The 23,526-nt window shown below is 38.7% G+C and overlaps 1 protein-coding gene across 6 annotated transcripts in view; it reads right to left on the reverse strand.

Annotated features, from left to right (window-relative positions):
• TTC8 (tetratricopeptide repeat domain 8) overlaps positions 1-23,526 on the reverse strand; it is a 51,684-nt gene that overhangs the window by 4,443 nt on the left and 23,715 nt on the right. For 4 of the 6 annotated variants that reach the window (XM_027571557.1, XM_027571558.2, XM_027571555.2 and 1 more), the window contains 6 exons: positions 17,757-17,842; positions 13,473-13,560; positions 11,208-11,318; positions 3,749-3,888; positions 2,220-2,394; positions 1,791-1,913 (listed from right to left, as the gene is read on the reverse strand). In XM_027571557.1, the coding sequence (XP_027427358.1) occupies positions 1,791-1,913; positions 2,220-2,394; positions 3,749-3,888; positions 11,208-11,318; positions 13,473-13,560; positions 17,757-17,842 (723 nt within the window). Of the gene's footprint in view, positions 1-1,790; positions 1,914-2,219; positions 2,395-3,748; positions 3,889-11,207; positions 11,319-13,472; positions 13,561-17,756; positions 17,849-23,191; positions 23,264-23,526 lie in introns of all 6 variants that reach the window. The other 2 variants (XM_027571559.2, XM_027571560.2) reach the window with 1 other exon arrangement.

Genomic DNA, 23,526 nt, shown 5'->3' on the forward strand with positions numbered 1-23,526 from the left:
CATCCAAGGATGTTTCTTTTCTCGTTGTGTTATTACAAGTTCATCACGGTGCTTAGGAGACCAGGCGGGAGTTTAACACTATATTTAGTGTTATATTTAACACTATATATCCTTTAATATTTATCAGACCAACCTGATTAATATTAAGACCTATTTTTTTAATAAAGTTAGAAGGTAACTTCTGCAGGTAAAGTTACTTACCTTCCTTGAGTCCCTGTTTCTTCATCTTTAAAGTCTGTAATGTAGCACTTATCTATTCTCGATTGTCACTAATATTATAGGAGTATATTTAGTGTTTTAAACTTTTTAATAGAATTTATTATAAATATATAATTTATTAATAATAATTTATTAAGCATCTACCGTGTGCTCAGTCCTAGGCTACCATGTCCAATGCTTTCCATGCATAATCTGCTTATCCTCACAGAACACTTTCAGGTACTGCTGTTACCTCACTTTATATGCTGTCCATTCACTTCACAAATATGGACCCACCACCCATCACATGCCAGGCAGTTTTTGATGCTGAAAATACAGCAGTTGGAAGACAAAGAAGATCCCTATTTTCACGTGGCTGCCATGCTCCATTCTACATATAAATATGAACATATCTGATAAAATAAGTATGGTGAAGAAAAAATATACTCGGAGATGTGATAGTGCCTGAGGGCCCCCTTAGACTGATGTTTCAGATGACCTTTCTAAGGAGGTGGTGATTAAGCTAAGACCCGGCTGACAAAAAGAAAAGTCACTGCAGGATCTGAAAGAGGAACATTCCAAAGACTGTAAAGGAAGAATGGGCACAGCATATTTGCAGAGCAGGGAGGCAGCTGATGTGTCCGGAAGTCGGTGTGAAGGGAGAAGTGATGAAAGATGTGGTCTGAGGAGGAGCTAGAGGCCGGAGTATATGGGACCCTGTAGGCCAAGATTTGAATCCACATTTCATTCCAAATGAAAAGGAAAGACTTTGGAGGATGCCGAGCAAAGCAGTGATAAATCATTCTTGTTTTTTTAAAAAAATCCCTTCTGCTGTTGTGAGGAGGACGTGTTATAGGGTACAATTACTTGCTGACGTAAGTGGAGACAAAAAGACCAGCGAGGAGACCGTTGTCATAGGGTCCAGGCAAGAGAGGAGTAGGGTCTGGAGAAGGGTGGCAGAGGTGGGGTAAAGCATCCAGGTCCGGGATGGGGCTTGGAGGTAGAACTTGGCAGGGCCTGCCAAACGCGATGGGGTGTGGGGTGGCTGCGCGAGGCAGCTGGGACAGAGAGGTTTCAAGCGGGGCTCCTAGGACTTTGGCTGGAGCACCCAGCTGGTGGATGGGGGACTGGGAATGATGCAACAGTTCACTAAGGCAGGGAAGACGAGGGAGGTACAGATCTGTCCTGATAAAACCAAAGGGTAAGAGAAAACAGAAAGGTTAAGTAACTTGTCCAATGTCACATCACTAATACGTGCCAAAACTGGGATTCAAATCCAGCCAATCAGAGCTCATTTTTCAACTGCAGCATGTAGGGGGGCCTGGGTGGCTCAGTGGGTTAAGTGACCGACTCTTGATTTTGGCTCAGGTCCTGATCTCAGGGTCCTGGGATCAAGCCCAGGCTCTGGGCTCAGCAGGGAGTCTGCTTGGGATTCTCTCTCTCTCTCCCTCTGCCCCTCCCACTCGTGTTCTCTCTCTCTCAAAAGAAATCTTTTAAAAAATAAATAAACTGCAGCATGTAAAGACAGCTACACCTGACAGCCCCTCTTTGAAGAAAGCAGATTGTCCACTGTGCCACAGTAGTTCACTGACCTGCTCGACATGGCCCTTCCGCATCTCCAGCACAGCCAGGTTGTTGTAGGCCTCGGCGTGGTGATTGTTGTTGACCAGAGTGAGCCTGAAGCACTGATGGGCCAAGTTCATATCCCCTATGCCCTTGAACAGAAAAGCATGTATTCGCACACACAGATCCATACGCTTCTGCCCGCCATCTCCTCCCTTCTTTCCTCGAGTATGTCTTTTCTGCTACCAAGCAACAAGTACTGATCATAATCAAGTGTGAATTGTATATACGAGGAGTTAACCTGAGAAAATATGTTCTAGGGTGACTCTCAGAAATCGCTCAATCGCTACAGAAGACCATAACCAACCAAACCTGGATTTACGATACCCGAATATTCCTTCAAACTAACTTGCGGCTACCTTTTCTATACCAGAAATTACATGAGAGGAACAACTTACCACAGCTACGTGGCCCAGGTTGTACCAGATATCGGCTGCCTCTTCTTCGTTTTCAGCCAGAGCAAGGGCACGTTCGAACGAGGTCAGAGTCATATCATACTGCTGGGCATAGAAGCAGCAGAGTCCCAGATTGTTAAAGAGCTGACAGTTATAAACACCCATCTGCAGGAGTCGCCTTTTTGAAAAGGAGAACACATATTTTGGTGTCAGACCAACCTGATAAATATTAAGACCTATTTTTTTTATAAAGTTAGAAATGTTTTATAATTTTTAACATCCCCAAAGAATAGAAGGTATTACAGGAAATGGAAAAAAATGTCAACGCAAACACAAAAGCATGTCTTTTTTAAGGGTACTAGTCATGGGTAATGTGTCCAGAGGCAAGGTCAGAATCAACTTGCGTAAGTTCTTTTCCCCAAAAAAATTCTGCTAGAGAAAACCAAGCTACAAAAGAGTCACATAAAGTAAAACCCACAACATTTTGCTTCATAAAGGTTTGGTGTCAAGCAGTAAACCCCTGAGACCTTCTAATCTAATTTGAGGGCTGTGTTTAGGATTTACCTTCAAGTTCTCAGGTAAACTGAATCTTGGTTGTGGTTATCTGTAGTATTTTGTGGTTTAGCTGTGTCTACTGACCTTCCAGTGAGCTTCCAGCAAGGAAGACAAGACCATCAGTGCGATCCCTACCTTATCCACTCAGCTCTCATGCTAGAGCTCAAAAAACCCATCTGTTTCTATGCATCATTAATCCCAAAGGACAAGACTATTCACATAAGCAAATGAAAATCCACTTCAGCAGCCCTGAGGAACCCATGACCCACTTTCAGGGTGGGAGAGTAGAGGCAACTGCCTGTGCCTAACACAACACTCATTTTATCATATTTTATGCTGCCGACATGTATTTGGAAAGAACTCTCATCAGCAGCCAGTTATCTCCTTGTATATTACCTGAGGGCAGAAGAGGAAATCAGAATTTAAAAATTAATCTCAGAAGCCATCTGTAGGATGAAATAAGAATGTGCTCAAAAGAGAACCAGAGAGCAGAACTTATTTAGGCTTTGAACACTTATTTGGACAAGAGTTGACAATACTTCACAGAACAGGGGAACCTGTTTCAGGTCCTTGTCAGGGCTTGGAACCTGGGACCCACTGCTCTTTGCAAATCTCATCACTGTTTCAGCTTCGGGGTCTTCATAGGCCATGTGGTGGTATTAAGGGAAGCAGTGATGGGGAGAACTGTTTCCAGGAACTATTAAACAGTTACTCATTGACAAGAAAATGGCTAACTCATACAATGACGTGGTGTTAAAAACTCAATTATCCAGGTATGTTCCTGCAAGATGCCAAATATCTGCGCATTTTCAAATTCTTAGATGTCACTTGAATGCTCATAAAACCTCTGGGTGCTGGAATGTTTAGTCTCCTGTAGACATGGCCTATATATTATGTGTCTACATTTTCACACCATCATTATTGCTGCTGCACTGATATTTCACAGGAAAGTTCTACACAGAGAGTGTAAAGCACACCTGTAAAACCGAAGAGCTATTTCTGGTTGATCAGAATAAAAGTGGTTGCTTCCAATGCACGCAATGGCTTCCACATGAGTATTGTCCTGTTTCAAAACTTCTCTGTAGTATTCCGCTGCTGATGAAATATTGTTCATTTCCTATTCTCCAACAAGACAGAAGAGCAGTACTTCAGTGCCAGGAAATTATTTTTCTTCTGGCTGATTTATGTTCATTCATTCAACAAATATTGAGAGCCTACCATGTGCCAGACTGTGTTCTAGGCCCTGAGGACACAATACGAACAAAAAGACAAAGCTGCTATCCGCAAGGAGGGTACAGCTGGTAAGGAAGACAAGCGAATGAATAAATAGGTAATATAATGTCAGGCAAGTATAACTGATATGAAGAAAGGCAAGGAGAGGGGCGCCTGGGTGGCTCAGTTGGTTAAGTGTTTGCCTTCCACTCAGGTCATGATCCCAGGGTCCTGGGATCGAGCCCCCGCTGAGGTGGAAGCCTGCTTCTCCCTCGGCCCCTCCCCCTGCTTGTTCTCACTCGCTCTCTCCCCCCCTCTCAAAAAAAATAAAATCTTTAAAAAAAAAAAAAAAGGGAGAGACCAGAGAGATGATCTCTCTCTCTACCATATAAGGGTATAGATGGTGTCTGTCTACAGACCAGGAAAAGGGCCCTCACTCAGAAATGAACTGGCCAGCACCTTGATCTTAGACTTCCCAGCCTCCAGAATTATCGAAATAAATTTTATGTCCTTTAAGCGTCCCAGTTTATGGTATTTTGTTACAGCAGCCTGAGAAGACTAAGATATCGTCCTTCCAAAGAATAATCTCCACACCTAGGCAGCAACCTGACCACTGAATCTAATGGCCCTGAGCAGCCTGGGTCTCCATGAACATGAATTTTCTGGTTTACAGGGCAACAACATCCCATAGTGCAAGGCTTCAGTATTACTGTTGTCAAAGTTGGTGTCTTAGTCTGCTCGAGCTCCTATACCAAAATACCAAAGGCTGTAGCTTAAACAACAAAACTTTTTATTTTCCTATAGTTTTGGAGGCCGTAAGTCCAAGATCAAGGTGCCAGCATGGTGGGGATCTTGTGAGGACTCTCTTACAGGCTTACAAAAGGTCACCTTCTCATCGTGTCCTCAAAAGGCAGAGCGAGCACCAGCACACTCTGATGTCTCTTCTCTTAAGGGCATGAATCCCACCATGAGGGCCCCACCTTCATGACGGCATCTAAACGTAATTATCTCAAAAGGCCTCATCTCTAAATACCATCACACTGGGGGTTAGGGCTTCAACATATTAATTTGGGAGGAAATTCAGCCCAATGCAAAAAGACTCCAGCCTGAATGGATAATTGTTTCAAGGCTTTCAGTTCTATAAAATTACCTTGGAATGTCTGTATACTTGATTGATGGGTACATAATTAATTTATGTAATCTTAAGGAATTTTAGACTGAAACTAATTTGTGTTTTTGGCAACCCCACATGTAGTTTTTTAAACGTGTTATTGTAAAATATGTGCTTATGCTAAATAAATTTAAACACTGAAAAAGGTTATAAAATGAAAAGTAATAGTCCCCTCTCCAAATCCAGTCAGAGGTTCTGTGAATGGTTTGAGTAATTTTCAAGAAACTTTGTTCATATATGTGTAGACAAACATGTATGCAAGTTTTTACCATAACATAATCATTCTACACATTCTGATACACGGTTCATTGTTTCTATTCTCAGTGTCTTGACTCTTTCCATATCAGCACAAAGGGTTCCACCCCGTTACTTTTTTATTTCTGCATAGTTTTCCATCAATACATAGACCATAGTTTATTTAACCAGCCCCCTTTTGATGAAGCATTCATTTCTTTGTTTTTGCTATAAAAAAATACTATAAAATCATCCTTGTACATATTTTCTGAACTTGTATGAAAGCATCCTTAAGGAAAATTCCTACAAGTGAAATTGCTGGGCCAAAGAGTATGCATGCTTGGAAATCTCATCAGTAATCACAAACAGCCTCCAAATGGGTTGTGCCAACATACACTCCCAGCATCAGTGTTCATATGTGGGGTGTGTTCCTCACAACCTTCACAACCCTACATGTCCTGGAACTTCTCCATCTCTGTCAACCTGATTAAGTCAAAAAAGGCATCTCCTTATTTTAGTTTTTATTTCTTCAATTATGACTGAGGTTAGGCATTTAATACACACCTATTTATATTTCCTTTTCTGTGAACTGCCGATTCATGTCCTTTGCCCATTTTTCTATCCTATCTTTTGTTCTTTTACTATTGGCTTGTGTTATGGGGGCTTGGGTTGGAAACTGCCCTCCTGGATACAGGAGAGCTGGGGGCAGACATGTGCCTCAGAGACTGGGCACTGACTCTGTTTTCTCCTTCCAGATTAAACAAGTCTGCTGATGTGACTTAAGTTCCAAATCCCGGAAGTCCTGGCGTTTATAAACATTTCCTTCAGAGGAAAAGTATAGATGGTTTAAGGTCTTCCAGATGGGTCTTACCAAGCCCCAGTATGAAAGGCAGTGGTGTAGCCATGGTGTAGCTGGAATTGGCTGTTGTCTCATCTCTGGGGTGATTTTACTTGCATGAGGAGGATCAGCAGCCACAATGCAGGCCAGTAGGAAAACAAGGGCTAATGCAAAAGCCACACTATGATTTCAACCCACAACTGCTCTGAAGAAACACCTTGTTTCCATAAGTGTTTACAATCTTGACTAAATGAGAACCTGTAAGTTTGTGTTCATGCAAGTGTGTGTGTGTGTGTGTGTAATTCTCCCACCAACCTGGAAACCACCTGAAATTCAGCAACTTTTAAGCAATGTATAGACTGAGGAAATTAAAAGTAATCTTTTGTCTGTCTCAGGTATGGCAAATATTTTCCCTGTTGGATATTTTTATACTGTTTGTTTTGGTTTTATTTCTATTTGTTTTTATAGAAAATTTAACTTTATAGAACACTTACTTAACTCTATAGAAAATTTAACTTTTATCTTCTCAAATTCAGTCTTTTCTATTATGGCTTTCGACTTTCTATCACACTTAGAAAGGTCTTCCTATTCCAAGTTTATACAAATAATTCATCTGTGTCTTTTTTCTGGAACTTTCATGGTTTTAAATCTATGAGTCATCTGGCGGTGAGATAGACTCTTTTAGTATAAGAAACCATTATTCCTCCAGCTCTATTTTTTTTTAAATAATCTAATAATCCAATTGGTTAAATAGACAGTCTTTAGAACATTGTAAATTGTCATATGTATGAACATACACAGACTCTATTTTGCTCCTTTAATCTATTCCTGCATCAGAATTGTTTAAATTATAGTAACTCTAGAATAAATTTTGTTAATGTAGATTTAAAAAATATTTTCAAATATATAAATGTCACCTCAAGTATATAAACGACTATGGTATCATTTAAGTGATGCTGATAGTGGTTATTTTGGAACAAATTCACAAAATACTATGTAAGTTATTTAAAATGAAATTGCAAATAACGAGGTGAATGTTGCAGTGGTTCTCAAACTCTGTTATATGTCAGAAATGCCTAGTGAGCTCAAACAAACAAATAATTGCCGGAGTCCTGCCTTCCAGGATATCTGATTCAGTAGGCAGAGGATAGGCCACCCTTCTCAACCACTCCTGAAGTTATTTGAACACACAGTAAACGTCAAGGATCACTAGAATAATCTCTTCTAGGGTAACATTTCTAATTTCAAATATCTTCAACAAAGAACAGTTCAGAGACCTGCCTTTTGAATGGATAAACAGAATTCCTCAAGAACAATTAAGACCACAACCAAATTTAGCAAGAATAAATCATTTTAAACAATAAGCAATGAACACTAGGCAGCACGACATGTGCATTTTAAAACAGGAAAACACTGAAAAGATGCAAGACCAAATGAATGTGATAAAAAAGAAGAACACAAAGGAAGAGGACCCTCCAGGGAAGTCTGATGGGCATACGAAAACCCCCAAGGCGTACGTGGTGTAGGCTGCAATGCTAAGGGACAAACTTTACCAAGGAACTCCAAATTTACTGTCACATAAAAAGAAAAAGAATACACTAGAAACCTGTCTTCCGGTATGGTAAACTTTGGCACAAGGGAAATCAGCGGTTAGGTTCATGGGGAAATACTGCATCTCACTACTTTAAATTTGCGCTTAGTCCTTGATCATGCTTTATCTGGATGATAAATTGTCCCCACAACTTGGATGCTGTCTTCTCCACTTTGAGAGCCAACTCCAATTCTACTTTTCTCCCCAAACCTTCCCCTGTAGACTTCTAAAAGGATATGGTCCTTCAAGTCCTGGTGAGACCCTGAGCACGGAACAGTGAAGGGAGCTGGTTAAGGGTCTACTCCCTGTCTCAGCCAGAGTGACTCTAACAGAAGGTTGGCAGGAATTCTTCCAACCAGCAACGATCAAAGATTCCACAGATGTCTAGCTCTTTCTGCCAGTGCTTCCTGCCTGAGAAGAAGAGCAGAAGCACTGAAATGGGTAGAAAGTGGAGGAGCTTAAAGGTCAGAGAGCTCTGATCCTATTGAGACAGGCACTGCTCTGTATGAATACCACAGTTCTATTTCTTAAGCTTCTTGGTCAAGGGGCGCCTGGGTGGCTCAGTTGGTTAAGCGGCTGCCTTCGGCTTGGGTCATGATCCTAGGGTCCTGGGATCGAGCCCCATGTCCGGCTCCCTGCTCAGCGGGGAGCCTGTTTCTCCCTCTCCCTCTGCCTGCCACTCTGCCTGCTTGTGCTATCTGTGAAATAAATAAATAAATCTTTAAAAAAAAAAAAAGCTTCTTGGTCAAAATTTTGTTCATGTTCAATTTAAGGTCACACAAGGACAGATACAGAGATACAAATACAGTATTTTATTTTTATTGAATGATCAAAGCCTTCTACTTCTGTGTTTATCAGAATTGTATTTCAAAAGGAAACCGTATTTCTAGACAATTTAAAAATAAAATTTTTCATTTTAAAAGGAATGCAAGTTCATGACAGAAAATCTTGAAAATATAGAAAGTATGAAAAAGAAAATAAAAGTCATTCATATACTATTACCCAGATATAGCAACTATTAATACCTTCCACTATTTTCCTAACAAAATAATTTTAAAATATTATACCTAGAACTTCAAGGAATTTAAAGAGAACAGAGATGCTTCTTGTCAGTACTGTACTGGAAGTCCTAAACAATAAGTTTTTTTATTAAGTGGCAAAATAATTGAGACGAAGAGATAAAACTATGTTTGCAGATAATGACTATTTTATTTACTTAGAAAATCTTAAGAGAAATTAAGGATAAAGTATTAAAACTTAAAAATTTGAGTATTAGGCCTATTTTATTTTTTTTTAAGATTTTTAAAATTTATTTGAGAGCATGAGCAGGGGAGAAGGGCAGAGGGACAGGAAAAGCAGACTCCCCACTGAGCAGGGAACCCAATGTGGGGCTTGATCCTGGGACCCTGGGATCATGACCTGAGCCAAAGGCAGATGCTTAACTAACTGAGCCACCCAGGCACCCCAGTATTAGGCCTGTTTTCTAGTATCAAATGAACTTTAAAAAATTAGTGTATTCCTATTTACCAGAAATAGTCAAATAGAAAATTACAATAGAAAAAAAGGATTCCATCCACAGTTATACCTAGGGATGGATCTCTGCAGGAAAGAGTGTAACAGACCGGAAACTGCTATTCTTAGAAAGGCCTGCTTGTAAGGTTGGTCCCTGGCTGGCATCTGAGAAATTGGTGGGTTCCCTATATTGATATAAAACTTCCTGCTGGAGTGGTGGGGGCGGGGGGTGGGAGGCATGGGAGGTGGCTGGGTGATAGACATTGGGGAGGGTATGTGCTATGGTGAGGGCAGTGAATTGTGTAAAACTGATGAATCACAGACCTGTACCCCTGAAACAAGTAATACGTTGTATGTTAATAAAAAAACTTCCCTCAAATGATAAGAGGGGCTCACACACCTAAACTTTTTGTACAAACGGTGTGGTGCAAAAAGCTGATATGGTGCATGAATACCTGCTTTATGTCTTGGAGTCTGGGATTTTGGTACATGGTAGGCAGAAGGTGCCCATATGACCAACCCCTAGGAATCACCTTGAGTACCAAGTCTTTCATGAGCTTCCCTGATAGTGCTTCACACATGTTGTCACAACTTGTTGGAAGAAAGAATAAAGTGTATCCTGTGTGATTCCACTAGGGGACAACTCCTAGAAGCTTGTGTGCCTGATTTCCTCTGAACTTTGACGCATGTACCTTTTCCCTTTACTGAGTTTGCTTTATAGCCTTTTGGTATAAATCTTAACCATGAGTATGACTGAATGCTGAGTCCTGAGTCCTTCTAATAAATCATTGAAACTCAGGTTGGTTTTGGGGACCCCCAATATAACATCTTCATGGAGATAATTATATTCACTGAAGAAGACCTAAATGAGAATTTTGCCATGATGGAGAGTGAGAAGAAAGGCAGTCCACCCACCCCCATCATTCATATTATCAATGCAATTCCAATCAATATGCCTGTAGGAATTGTTTTGATTTTTAATGGTTCGTGATAAGTCAATCCTAAAATCAATATGGAAGAGCAAAGGGCCAAAAATAACTAGCTGTGAAGAAGAGCAGGTGGTAGAATTTGTCCAACTTGAGATCAGGATTTACTGTAAAGCTATAATAATTAGGCAGTGGGAAGGGTACCTCAATGGGGCTTTCCATGGAATTTGACAACATGATTCTAAAATTTGTAAGAATAAGTAAAAGTCCAAAATAGACAAAACATTCCTGATAAAGAACCATACCAAGTAGTATGTGAGGCTGTAGTAATTAAGATGGTATAATACTGGTACAAGGATAGACAAACAGACCAAAAGAATAGAAAGCCCCCAAAACATATTGACCATATATAGAAAAAAAAAAAAGTTGATATTTGACATTACAGACCTTGGAAGAAGGATCAATAGATGTGCTGGACAAATAGCTATCTTTTTTTTTTTTAAGATTTTATTTATTTGAGAGAGAGAGAGATAGAGCACAAGCAGGGGGTGGGGTTGGGGAGACGGAGAAGCAGACTCCCCACTAAGCAGGGAGCCCGATGTGGGGCTCGATCCCAGGATCCCAGGATCATGACCCAAGCTGAAGGCAGATGCTCAACTGACTGAGCCACTCAGGTGCCCCTCGACAAATAGCTATCTATAGTGGGAAACTCATTTAAATCCCTATCTCATACCACGCTCCTTACTCTTCTGTATGTTTGAAATGCATCATAATAAAAACTTAGTTTGACTAAATGCATACACTAAAATCTCTTACTCTGTTAGTAAACCACAGGCCAGTAATCATAATCTTACAAACTGTTCTCCTTGCTAGGATCCAAGGGCCTATGAGCTTACTTAAGTTGCATATAACGTCAATTTCACATCAACTTTTTGTATAATATAAATCTTACCTCATAGATCCTGGCAATTCCACAAAGTAGGGTTACTTCTCCTGGAAACTTATCTAAGCCTTGTTTGAAAAGATTTAAAGCTGTCACTGGTTGATCCAATGAGATATAAACCTAAAACCAAGAGACATTTCAATGAAAGTACTGGTTCTTAAAATAACAGTATTTGTTATGACAAGTTTATAATTATTGCTTAGTAACAGATTATCTCCTAGATACAAGTAAAAAGTTTTCAGAAACGTGGATTAATTTTCAATAGTGATGTTAGTTTTATCGTCACATGTCATATATGAAGCATCCACTCATTTATTCCTTCAACAAACGCTCATTGTAGGCTTGCTATCGCCTTAGAGACTGAGCAGTAACTCAATAAGAAAGGAATGAGGGAAAATCTGTTTAGGATAGAGGAGACGGGAGTATGTCTATAAGTGGGCACAAAGGAACCAATTAGGAGATCGAAGTTGGAGACGCAGGAGAAAGAGCGGAGGACCAATGAACAAGAAGGTCTGAGAAAGAGCAGCAGTGGAGAGCCCGTGGAGAAGCTGGTTTTGGAAAAGGGCCTTCGGAAATAGAGGAGGAACAGATTTGTGAGGAATGGGGTCAGGGAGTTGGGAAAGTTAGCACTTGATGACTTCCACTTAATTAGCAATTAGAACATCAGCATAAATAAATTGTATACTTCATGGGAATTTCTAAAATAGGGAATTATAGTTTTAGGCATGGAAATACAAGATTATGACATTTTTTTCTTCATGATCTTGGATCCTCTATTTCTTTTCAAATAGACTGTGCTTTGAAGAAGGCCCAAATGGATCCACAGAAAAACTGTTTATAGTGTTTAATGCTGAAGTATGAGATTAAAGGGAGAGGTATGGATGAAAATATTTCAACTTTTACTTTATACACCATTGAACTGCTTTTTTAAATACAACAAAATATACCAAGTAACATAAACATTTAATAATTTTTTAAAAAAATTAATCCAATATTTTCAGAAATAATATTCCTCAATCAGATTGATCTCTATTTCATAGCAATTATTCTTTCATATATTAAAGAAAATAAATTTTACTTTGAGACAGTCATGTAGGCAGTAATAGATTTAAGCAAATCAATTTATGGAAAAATATGTCAAACCATGTATTCAATGAAATAGTTAAAAAGCACATTTTTTTAAAACACCTGGCGATCATCAGTTAAGAAGATGAGTCAAATAGTGTGACCTGAGTTTTAATTTCAAGGTATCTGAAAAGTTTAAAAGTCTACTGTGATGCTTAGAAACTTCTTTAAGAATTTTAGGTTTTATATATAATGTACAGAAGATGGAAAACTATGGTAAACAGATCAAGATTATTTAGCACCATAAGTTTATAGTGTGTAACTTTCATTTTGTTTCTTTTTAGTGTGCAAATTCTTAAAGCCATATTTAGGAAGTAGTGGCATTTCCTTTTATAGCTCTTCAACCCCCTTTCGCACACTTTTTAATTTTAAAAAATTAGTCAAGATACAGCAAGATGATGTCCTAACCAACACTTCGTCAATTGTTTCGAGTAGCCCTGGCAAGGGCCAAGAAGTAACTTTTTCCCAGGACTGAAAATTCTGGTGGCCCTTCACTTCCACTGTGGTTGTGGGGACCAGTATGGGACAGTGAGGAGGAAGACCTGCGTTGGAGTGCTGGCTCTGAACAGCCAAGTGACCCTGAAAATCCTACTTAGCCTCTTTAAGTCCCCACTGTCCTAAGAGTACAAAGGAAATGTAACAAATCTCCCTTGCGGGGTGGCTTCATGAGGCTTAAATTCACCTGTGGGTGGAACAGACCGGATATACTACCTTCTCCTGAATAGGTGTTCAATCAAGGGAAAATATTGTCTTTGTTATTATGGCAGAGCCAAGAAGCCAAGGACCTACGTAAAAACAATTCCGGTTCTCTGCAGTCTGCTTAGGTGGGAGACAGGCATGCTGTAGAAAAGAAGACCTCTCTGGGGCCCGTTAACACGGGAGTGGTAATAAGCCTGTGGCAGTTTCTTCTGCTCTAATGGGCAATCTTTCAAAGGGGTTTTCTTCTTTTTCATGGCAATCAATTTCTCCTGAGACAGTTACCCTCCATATGTTCTCACTTTTCCACTTGCTATAAAGAAAAATAAGTCTGAGCACATTAACTTGCCAACTATTCCTGAAGAAACTGGCAACTCTCTGTATATATTGGCCAGAATTTGAACATCTATTTTGAGAAGACAGATTTCACTCTAGTTAAGAATACTTACTTACTTTTGCCAAGTAGAGAAATGTATCTACCATTTCCTGCTGCTTCAGGGCTGATTTAAACTGTTTTTCTGCTTCACGATACATTCCTAACCTAAGAACAGCCATTTTAAAAATGAGACATTCAACTTAAAAATAAATACTACAGCACTTATTCACACACTGAGGATATGAATAGAGACAAATCACATTTCTATCTCTAAGAGTAAGCATGTACTAAAGAAGCTAATGTTATATACACATAGAAATTATTATCAGCATCATGTTGATCTAGTTGAGCACAAAGTTGCCTATTTCCCATATTCACTGTCCATGTAACCCTCCAATGGTGTGTCACAAGTCTATCTGCAGCCTGGACACAGCAGGACTAACAGAGCTGCCATCGAGCCAGGGCGCATCAGTTTACCACCCAAAGGGCTTATAATCAGCTGGACATACGGCAGGTGACCTGAGTAGACTCTCTGGGTCTCCATTTTATTGGAAGAAATTAGGGATGGCATTTCTTTGAAAACATCATCTACTCTGAGACAAAGGCCCATTTTTTTTTTTAAACATTTTATTTACTTATTTGACAGAGAAGAGAGACAGCGAGAGAGGGAACACAAGCAGGGGGAGTGGGAGAGGGAGAACCAGGCTTCCCGCAGAGCAGGGGGCCTGATGTGGGACTCGATCCCAGGACCCTGGGATCATGACCTGAGCCGAAGGCAGATGCTTAACGACTGAGCCACCCAGGCACCCCAACAAAGGCCCATTTTTAAAGCCCTTTTTAAAGTTTTGATGTAAGTAGTAATTGCTTCTTGAGTGATATAGTTTTACCATTTTATGATTCTAGAAACATTTTCCTTTTTCATCTTCGTATCTGATACAGACTGTCCTAGTCTACAGATTTGAGAGTTGTTCCTTGCCTAACTACAACTGTCCTGAAATCAGCCCCATTTCTTCTGCCCAGGGACCATTTTATTACTACTGAATCAATCATTAGAGCATTAAAGCTCAGTCAGTCATTAAAGCACACTTCAGCCTGTTCTAGATCTGTCGGGTTTTCTCCTAACTACTCATCCCTAGCCAGCTAAGAGCTGCTTAGGCACTTGATGATGCTTTCATTTTGTGAAATGAGTGTTTCACAGGATGTTCCACTGTGCTACTTTCATTCGGAGGCTTGACAGAAGAACTCTGACCTTCTACCTGGTTGTCTAAGCCTCGAGCACTGGTGTGGCTACAGCGAGCAGCTGTAGGGAGATGTAGGATTAATGGGGTTAAAAGGGACCCCCCAAAACTACCCTAAAGTTAGAATGTGTGAAATGGCAGAAGCCCCCCCTCTTCAAAGCTCCCACAACTTTTACCAGGAGTATTCACAAAATGTTATCAAAGAACTCTCAAGTTCTGAAAAACAGCATAGGTTCTATACAAAGCTTCAACTGAGCATTCAAATCTTAAGCATGTGGCTAAAGTTCAGCCACACTTAATTATCCATGAGAGTCTGTATATTTTTATCTACTATGATGTCTCTTCCCAAAAATCATTTAAAAGGGATTACAATATAATCCTATAAGATACATATAAAACAATAATATGAAAACAGAAATAGATTTTTTTAAACAATGGTGATGGAAAGATAAACAAATTAAAAAAAAAAAAGCAAAGCCATTTAGCTACCCTGGAAACCAAAGGAAGGAAGGGTGGGTCATACATTTGTTTATTACTGCATCCTCAAGAGGTAACTTCTAATACTATCAAAAAGGAATAACCACATGGGTTCTTCTGCAAAGGAATTAAGTGGGCCATGTATAAAGAAAGTCTAGGAATAAGGAAAATATCAGTCAAGTTCATGAATACAAGCCCATATCAGAGAGTCAAAGTCCCAAGATAACCCCACCGACTGCCAACTTTTTCTCTCCAATTTAATTCAGTAAATATTGTGAAGCACCAACGCATGTACATTTCATGATGCAAAAATGAAGATCACAAACAGTCCTAAAGGCACCAATAAGAATGGAACAAAACATGTTCACAAATAAATGGAAACATATTATGGCTAATAAGAAAAAAAAAAGTGCTTTGCGAGCACAGAGGAGGAGTGAACCAAGATAGTTTCAGGGAGGAAGTGACAGGCAAGATTTTGAGAGCTAGACAGGGTGCGGTGAGTGGGGGGACATCTCAGATGGAAGCAAACTACCTGCACAGACACACCGCAGAGTGCACAGCATGGGAGGGGAATGCTGAGCTGTCTGGCTTAACTGGGAAGAAGGACAGTGAGAGGGCAAGCACGGACTGGGACAAGATCAGACACGCCATACTTGAAATGCAGACTTTATCCTAGAGGTAGCAGAGATTAGTCAAAGAACTCACCAGGAGCTGTTTTTTTCCTAACAGTTATTCTGATGGTAGTATATAAGAAGGATTGGCGGGGGGAGAGAACCCAGATAAGAAGCTAATGGAACAATTCAAAAAAACTGAAAGTCAGAATTCAGGCCCTGGAGTGGGAATGGGGTGGTAGGGGAGCTACTGTAGACAAAGAACTGGCAGGATTTACCAGTCAGGAGCAAGAGACACAAGTCAATTAGGGCTCCATCCTCTGGCAATCAATCCTTGACCCCTCCAGTCCAAGTTAGGAGCTCTTTCTCTGAGCTTCCTGCGCTTGCTTCTATCACAGTGGGAGCCATGCTTATGATTGTTTACTGTCCTCTCTCCCCCATTGGACTGTAAACCATTTGAAGGAAGGACTATCTAATAAATATTTGTAACCCCTGTACCTGGCTCGTTAAATAGCTTAGTGAGTCAGTGAATGCAGGAGTGCTGAGCACATACTAAAGATGAGAGGCTATTAAGGGACAGAGAACAGTGATTAATATGGCAAGGTACACTCATTTAAGTGCCATCTTATACAGATGGCAGAAGGAATCCAAATTGTGCTTTTCTTCAATTATTCAAGATTTCTTAAGATTTGTTTAGAAGCTCAGATTTCAAGCTTGCCTTCAGAAATTATATTCATAAAAGTTTAATGGTATAATGCTATAAAATTACCTTTTAGTAGAAAATACTTCCTCAGCCTAACAGCAGAAAAAAAACACTTCAAGTTCTATGTAAAATATCTAAGTGGAAAGTAGTCTTAATTTCAACCAAAAAAGAATAAGCATCCTTTTCATTCCATTTATATATTTTCTTTTCCTCACAGTGTTTGATAAGTAAAGTTCATAAGGACTAAAGGATGCTCACAGTAACTGGTCTACCTTGTTTTGAATGCTAAAAGATGTATTTATATTTATAAAATACAATTGCCCATTTGTCTCTATTTTTCAAATGCTCCAAATGCATTTCAATACCAGGCAACACGTTTTAGATCTCATTTACTAGTTGCTGTATAATATTCATAAAATTAATTACAACTTTTCTGACCTCTCAATTAATTTGCTTAAAAATGTGTTTAAGGGCGCCTGGGTGGCTCAGTCAGTTAGGCATCTGACTCTTGATTTCAGCTCAGGCCATGATCTCAGGGTCATGAGATCGAGCCCTGTGTGGGGCTCCATGCTCAGTGGGAAATATACTTGAAGAGTCTCACCCTCTGCCCCACCCCCGCTTGTGTGTGCACTCTTCCTACCTCCAAAAAAAATGTGTTTAAACATTAAGTGAATTAATGTAAGAATATTCAGATCCTAGAGAAACACTAGAATTGTGCAAGTAGTAAGAGAACTGGCATCAGAAAGCTGAGCTCAAATTCTTGTTCTGCCACTTACAGGCCGTGTGACTTTGGACCAGTCACTTTATCTTTCTGAGGCTTGATTTTTCTCATCTGGACAAAGAGCTAATGATAATAGCAACTACCTCCAGGTGCTGTGAGATTTAAGTGAGTTAATGTAACGTGTGGACAAAGAAGCTCTCAGCTGGGAAGCACTTTACGGATGGGAGGCATCAGGGGACATAAAAAGACTTGAGAGCAAGAGAAGAGGAATGGGAGTCAACAGACTCAGATCCAACAGGTCCGTTACTAACTAGTTTTTCACTAAGTAGTGCCTGAAGCAAATCCAAGGCTCTCTCTGGCCTCACTTCCTCACCTGAAAAGGGGTGTTGGATCTGATGGTCTCAGAGTTTCCCCTGCCCAGCACTACCATTTTATTATTCCAAAGGTATCAGTTCTTAGCGCTACCATGTTTAAATGCTTTCTCACCTAAGTCAAAGACATAGTTCTCATTTCTACCAGAGGAAATCAACCCAGAAAAAAGTAACGATCAGGGCTGAGACTCTAAAACATGCCACCATGTCTAAGCCCTTCACAAATACTCAAAATTTTACCTGTAGTAACATTTTCCAATCTGCACTTTCCACCACCAGTCCTTGTACTGAGAGTGCTCTGTGGAAAGGGCAGCCAAGTCCAAAGCCTTTGAAAACAATTCATTTTGGATTAGGATTTTCTTTTCGAACAATGAACAGAAACAATAAATAATGAAATAAACCGTATAATTAGCATCAATCAAAACATGCATTAGAAATCAGACAGAAACTCAAGTTGCTCATGTTTCCAGATGGCTCCACCAATTTTCCCTAAATAATCAGTTCCAGACCGGAGGGCTGGCAGCAGATGAATAGTAAAAACTGATCAAAGAAAAGCAGATGTACAATATATTAGAATACAATTTTAATATACAAGGCACAAAATGGATATTAAAAAATCCCCTAAGTTGTATGGTCTCCCCACCCTTTATCTACCGTCCAGTGATTCAAAGTGCCTCTAAACTCAGCGGCAGCCAAGCCTTTGGTGTGTCAGCCAGGAACAACTGCCAGGCCCCACTTGAAGACAGATGTAGAGAAACAGAGAAAGAGCAAGTAAGCAGAGAGAAGGAGGTCTAGAGAACAGGATCATGAAGTGTCAAAAGAGCAAAGGCACTTGGATACCCATCGTCTTCCACCACCACTATTCTATCTTTCTGACCCCAGCTCACATCTAGTGATGCTGAGGGTCAGACTCGTCTTTGCTGCAGACTGAAAAAGATCTTCTGAGCTGCTTTCTTATTTTACATGTGTTTATCCCTTTCTCTCTAATGTCTTCTAGTTTGTTCCTTCTAGTGTTTATTCAAGATCAGACATGAGATGACTAAATAGGAATTACGATTTTATACAGAAGAAGTGGAAACCTTTTGGACAAAAAGGAAAGCAAATCCATCTTTACACAAATTTGAAGCTCAGGTGAAGATCTGGTGAATAAAAACTCAGGTTATTAGTTAAAAGAGAATTCTCATGTTTTATTATATTTATTCTTTCAAGGTTAGAAAGCTCTTATTCTTTAGCCAGTGTTAGTATAACCAGGATATCCAACAGTTAAAGTAACTCTCAGATTTCAGTTCTATTAGCTCAGAATATATCCCATATTACTGTCCATGTCTTAATATGAACTCTTTCCTGAAATGCAAGCCAGATGAGTTCCTTCGATCTCCTACCGCAGAGTTAATAACTTTTCCTTGCGTTTTCCCATCTCTTCTTGCTCCAGGGGAGACTTCTAACTATGCAAACTCTTTATAAAGAGATGATGTCACCACACTGAGGTTCTAATGGACCTGAAAAAATCAACACCTCTATTTGAAAGCTATGGGAATTAAAAATAAGCCACACACTACTTTCATATGCTTATTTTCCTTTTTCCCCAAGCCAGAAATAAGTGGAAGCAAAAAAATACGGGGAAAAAGTATAACTTTCATTAGCATTATCTCTGAAAATACTCGAAAACCATATTTTCGAACAGCTCAATTCAGGACTGCATTGTAAATATCTGAACATATTAATTTTAACTTAATATTTATAAAGAACTCTTCCAGCAGATAGATCATATTCACTCTCATATTGACTATAACAGACCTTCTAGGTTTTCAGAAAAATATGTCACTCTAAATTTGTCACATATTCTAATTGCCCAAGGTTAGATTTAGCACTTATTACAGGCTGCTGATTTTGCTTATGGTCCTAAAACAAGTCTTCCTACGTAAGACGTCTATGTTTGTGCTGAACTGATTAAGGAAATTACCATGAATTGTTGATATAGAATAAAAATTGTAAAAAATATACACATTTTAGTGATCATTTATCATATGAACACTGAGGATTTACTAGACAAAACTATTTGTGACCTTTTCAAATGGGCCTTAAGTTCCTTGAGGACAGGCACCCCTTCTTACGCATCTCTGTTGTTCTGATATGTATCTATGCTGTTAAGAGGCACTCAGGAATGATGTGTTGATTGAATTAATTCTACTCCTTATTTCTGACTTATATTGAAAATAACTTAAGAGCCAAACAAAACTGTCATAGTAATAAGATTCATAATGAAAAGCTATTAACATTTTAAAATGTTAAGGTAATGACAGATGTATATTTCTTTAAAGCCTTTCCCAATGTTTAAAAATAAATGACTACATAATATTTAAGAATCTTTGAATGATTTAATCAATCTAATATCTAGATATTAGTGAAGGCCTAGGATGTCGTATAAAAGCCACAAGTTTATCAGAGTCCGTAAGGAGAGGGGACCTTGGCAGAGCTAGACTACATAATGTTTGTGAACACACCCAACCGAGTGTCCCAGTGTATTTCTAAGTATCAGTGCTCCCACCACTGATATTTTTTAAAAAACCAGCCATCCTTTAACTATTGTTATAGCTGCAACAACTTTAGGATGATTAAAGAGCATATGGAAATGAAGATCCCAGAATCCGCCCACTTTAATTTTGCCAGTACTGCCAGGATCACCCCAAAAGGCACAAGTGAGGAGAGAAGGGAATTAAGAACTCAAAGGCAAAAATACAGTTTTCCATAAATCAACTTTACTTATCGCTTAACTATCACTTCATAATATTCTCTATAGTTACCTACAGTATCCTCCAGATTGGTCTGTAGAAAAATACAGAATCACCAACCCACATGGCACTTAGTTTTGTCGACATTGCCCACACAAATGGAAAAACCATTCAGAATGGAAAGACAGGAGTATAGTTTTCCATGGAAGATCAATTTCATTCTTTCTTAACATTTAAGTAGGACTTCACAGTACCCTCCCTATTTGTCAATAATATTCTCTGTATCTGTGTGAAATAGTTTATTGAAAAAGAAATTTGGAGGCCACCCAAAGTAACTAATACAAAAGTACGTCTGATTTCTTAAACATGTGAAAAAGACAGTTTCTCTTTTCTTTTTCCAGCTACAGTTGTAAAACATAGTTTGGAAAAAAAGGTATAAAAATGCACAAATGCATGCTTTCTGCTCATTACCTAAATCCTTCTTCCATTGAGAAAATAACATTTGTGGTAAAAATCTAAAATGACATCTTAATGGAACAAGCTGATCCATAACAGAACTTTAATGTGATGAGCCCGTAACAGAGTAAAAAAACAGATACAGGGCATCTGTCCTACTCGATACTGCTCACATCCATCACAGCACCAATACACAGGCACTCAATAATTCCTTGTTTAAAGAATAACCCAATCAAGCAATAAGCCAATTAATAAATTAATGAATAAAAGGAAAACAGAGGAATGAACAATTTGTGCTTTTTACTAAATAAAAACAAAAATTGCTTAATTTCATGTTCTATAAAATATGTGTATTGAGGGTAAGCAGATGAAAATAACAAGAAGCATACAATTACAAGCATTTTAATTTATCACTGCCCCTAACTCATAGCTAAACCTACAAATGAAAAGTTGCTATAACATTATTGAAAATTTTGGAAAAAAATGGATAAAATTTTGGTAAAATTGGATAATTTCCATTAGTGCCATGAAGTATAGCTTTTTTATTTACTGTTGTAATGTAAGCTACTGGCATGATGTAGGCATTTAACAAATATTTGTAGAATTAATAGATGTCAACCCTGTAATACTTTTATTTCCATTTTTTGGTAATACCTTCTAGTATATGTTATAAATATATATGTTTAGAATGATAATTCTATTTAACGTACGTGCTAAAGGGTATACTTTGTTGGCTTAACATTATAAACACTTTTCTGTTTCTGCCTAATTTTTATAATTATGATTTTTAATGGCTGCATAAAACCCCGGCATGCAGTGTATTATAATTTACTATGCTCGTCTTCTATCATTGAACATATAGGTTATCGTCCAGTTTGCTTTGCTACTATGACCGATGCTACAATGAACATCTTTGCAAATATAGCACTTCTTTGTGAAATTTCTTGAGAAGGGAAACTACAGAAACAAATGGAATAAGTATGTTTATAACTATCTGTTTTATATTATCATACTCTTTTCCAAGATATTATACCATTTAAAATATCATCTATAATATATCAGTATAACAATTACACTCCTCTCTCCCAGCATTCTCCCTAAATTTCATAAATGCAAAATTGCAAGTCCAGAATTTCTTTCACTTACATTTTTCTGTTAGAAGGTGTATCTCTAATGTGCTTGTTTACTGGCATTTTCTCTCATGTAAATTTTCTGTTCCTGGATCATTTCCATTTCCATGAAACATTTCCTAACAAAGTCAGATAAGCTTTTTCCTATTTAACAAAACACTAACATTTTTAAATCATGCTCATGTACATGATTCACCCTTCCGTTGTCCTTCTATGTTGTGTTTTGTTTTGTTTCTGTTCACTGTGCAGAGATATATATGAATCAATAAGTCTTTATCCTTTGTGATTGCTTCATAAATGCAACCAAATCTGTGAACTATTCTATTGCTTACTGATTTAATTTTTAAAAAAATTCTTCACTACTCAAATGTCTATAAGAAAGTCTTTAAACAAATTTTCTCAACAGTGTTGTTTAATGAAGTATAAGAATCTATTTCAAAAAGAGTCAAAAATTGCACACAATGTTGCCTGTTTTTGGAGTATTAAAGAGTGTTTCATTGTTCTAAGAATAAAAAATATAAAATTTGTAGGTGGGGACTTTAGCTCTCAAACACAATTTTGTATCACTTCCTTGCTACTGAGATCTATTTGACAATCATTTTTGCTGTGCCTTTTCTCTTAATTTGTGGGCTTCCTCCATTAAGCCAGGAGACACACTCCCTCCTATTCATTTGTTACGTGCAGCTCTGGCCTTCAAGTCCTGTTCATGCTCCCAGCTCTATTTTCCTACATTAGAAGGCCTAGCATTCCAGCTTTCTATTAATCATTGCCTTTCAAACCATATTCTTCAGGAGTAGTTCCCAATCCTGGTTGAAAACTCGCATTGCCTGTGGAACTTTTAACAACAGATTTACCAGACATACCCATGGGGATTCTGATTCAGGAAGTCAAGCACGGATCCAGAAATCCATTATTTTAAAATTCACCAGGTGATGCAGAAACAGTAGGATTTAGGAACTACTTAAGAGCCCTAGGCTTTGAGGGGCTGAAGCTCACGTGGTGGAGGAGTAAGGAGTCCTGGTGGGTGTGTTCTTGGTCTGCTACTTCTGTTTAAATTCAAGCAGCCCTGCTTTTGTCTGTTTTATACAGCAGGGTCTGCATGAGATGTCATTTGAAGAGAAAGGTTGTGCTGCTTAAAAAAAAAAATTTGAAAGTCACTGCTCTATTTGTTTAACGTTTTCAAATTTTAAGATTTTAAGATGTTCACATATTTTTTCACTCAATGAATATGAAGAACAGTGAAAGCATTCTAAAATACTCACATAATACGTAAAGGTTAAAGTCTGTTAAGACTCCTTAGAATCCTTAGAACCTTTAGTATATAATCAGTTAGTGCAGAGAATAAATCCTATTTTATTTCAATGTGGTTCCTATTCCTCAACACCATTATATCAATGCCAAGATGTAGAGCGACATCCCCAAGATGAATCTATTGATAAAGACACCATCACCATGATCTATAAACAGCGTACAATCTGTCTACTTTCTGAACCCATTGTCTGCAACTCCTCCCCTCACAGCCCTCACTCCAGCCACCCTGGCCTCCTTACTGTTTCTTGAGCAATCCAAGCGTGCCTCCACTCAGGGCGTTTGCAGTTAAAGTTCTCTCTGACTTACATATTCTTCCTACGCAAGACTGTATGGTCCGCCCCCCTTTGTTAGGTCTCTGTTTAAGTGTCTTTTCAGAGTGGA

Source organism: Zalophus californianus, chromosome 6, assembly GCF_009762305.2.
Source record: "Zalophus californianus isolate mZalCal1 chromosome 6, mZalCal1.pri.v2, whole genome shotgun sequence".
Lineage (NCBI taxonomy): Eukaryota > Metazoa > Chordata > Mammalia > Carnivora > Otariidae > Zalophus > Zalophus californianus.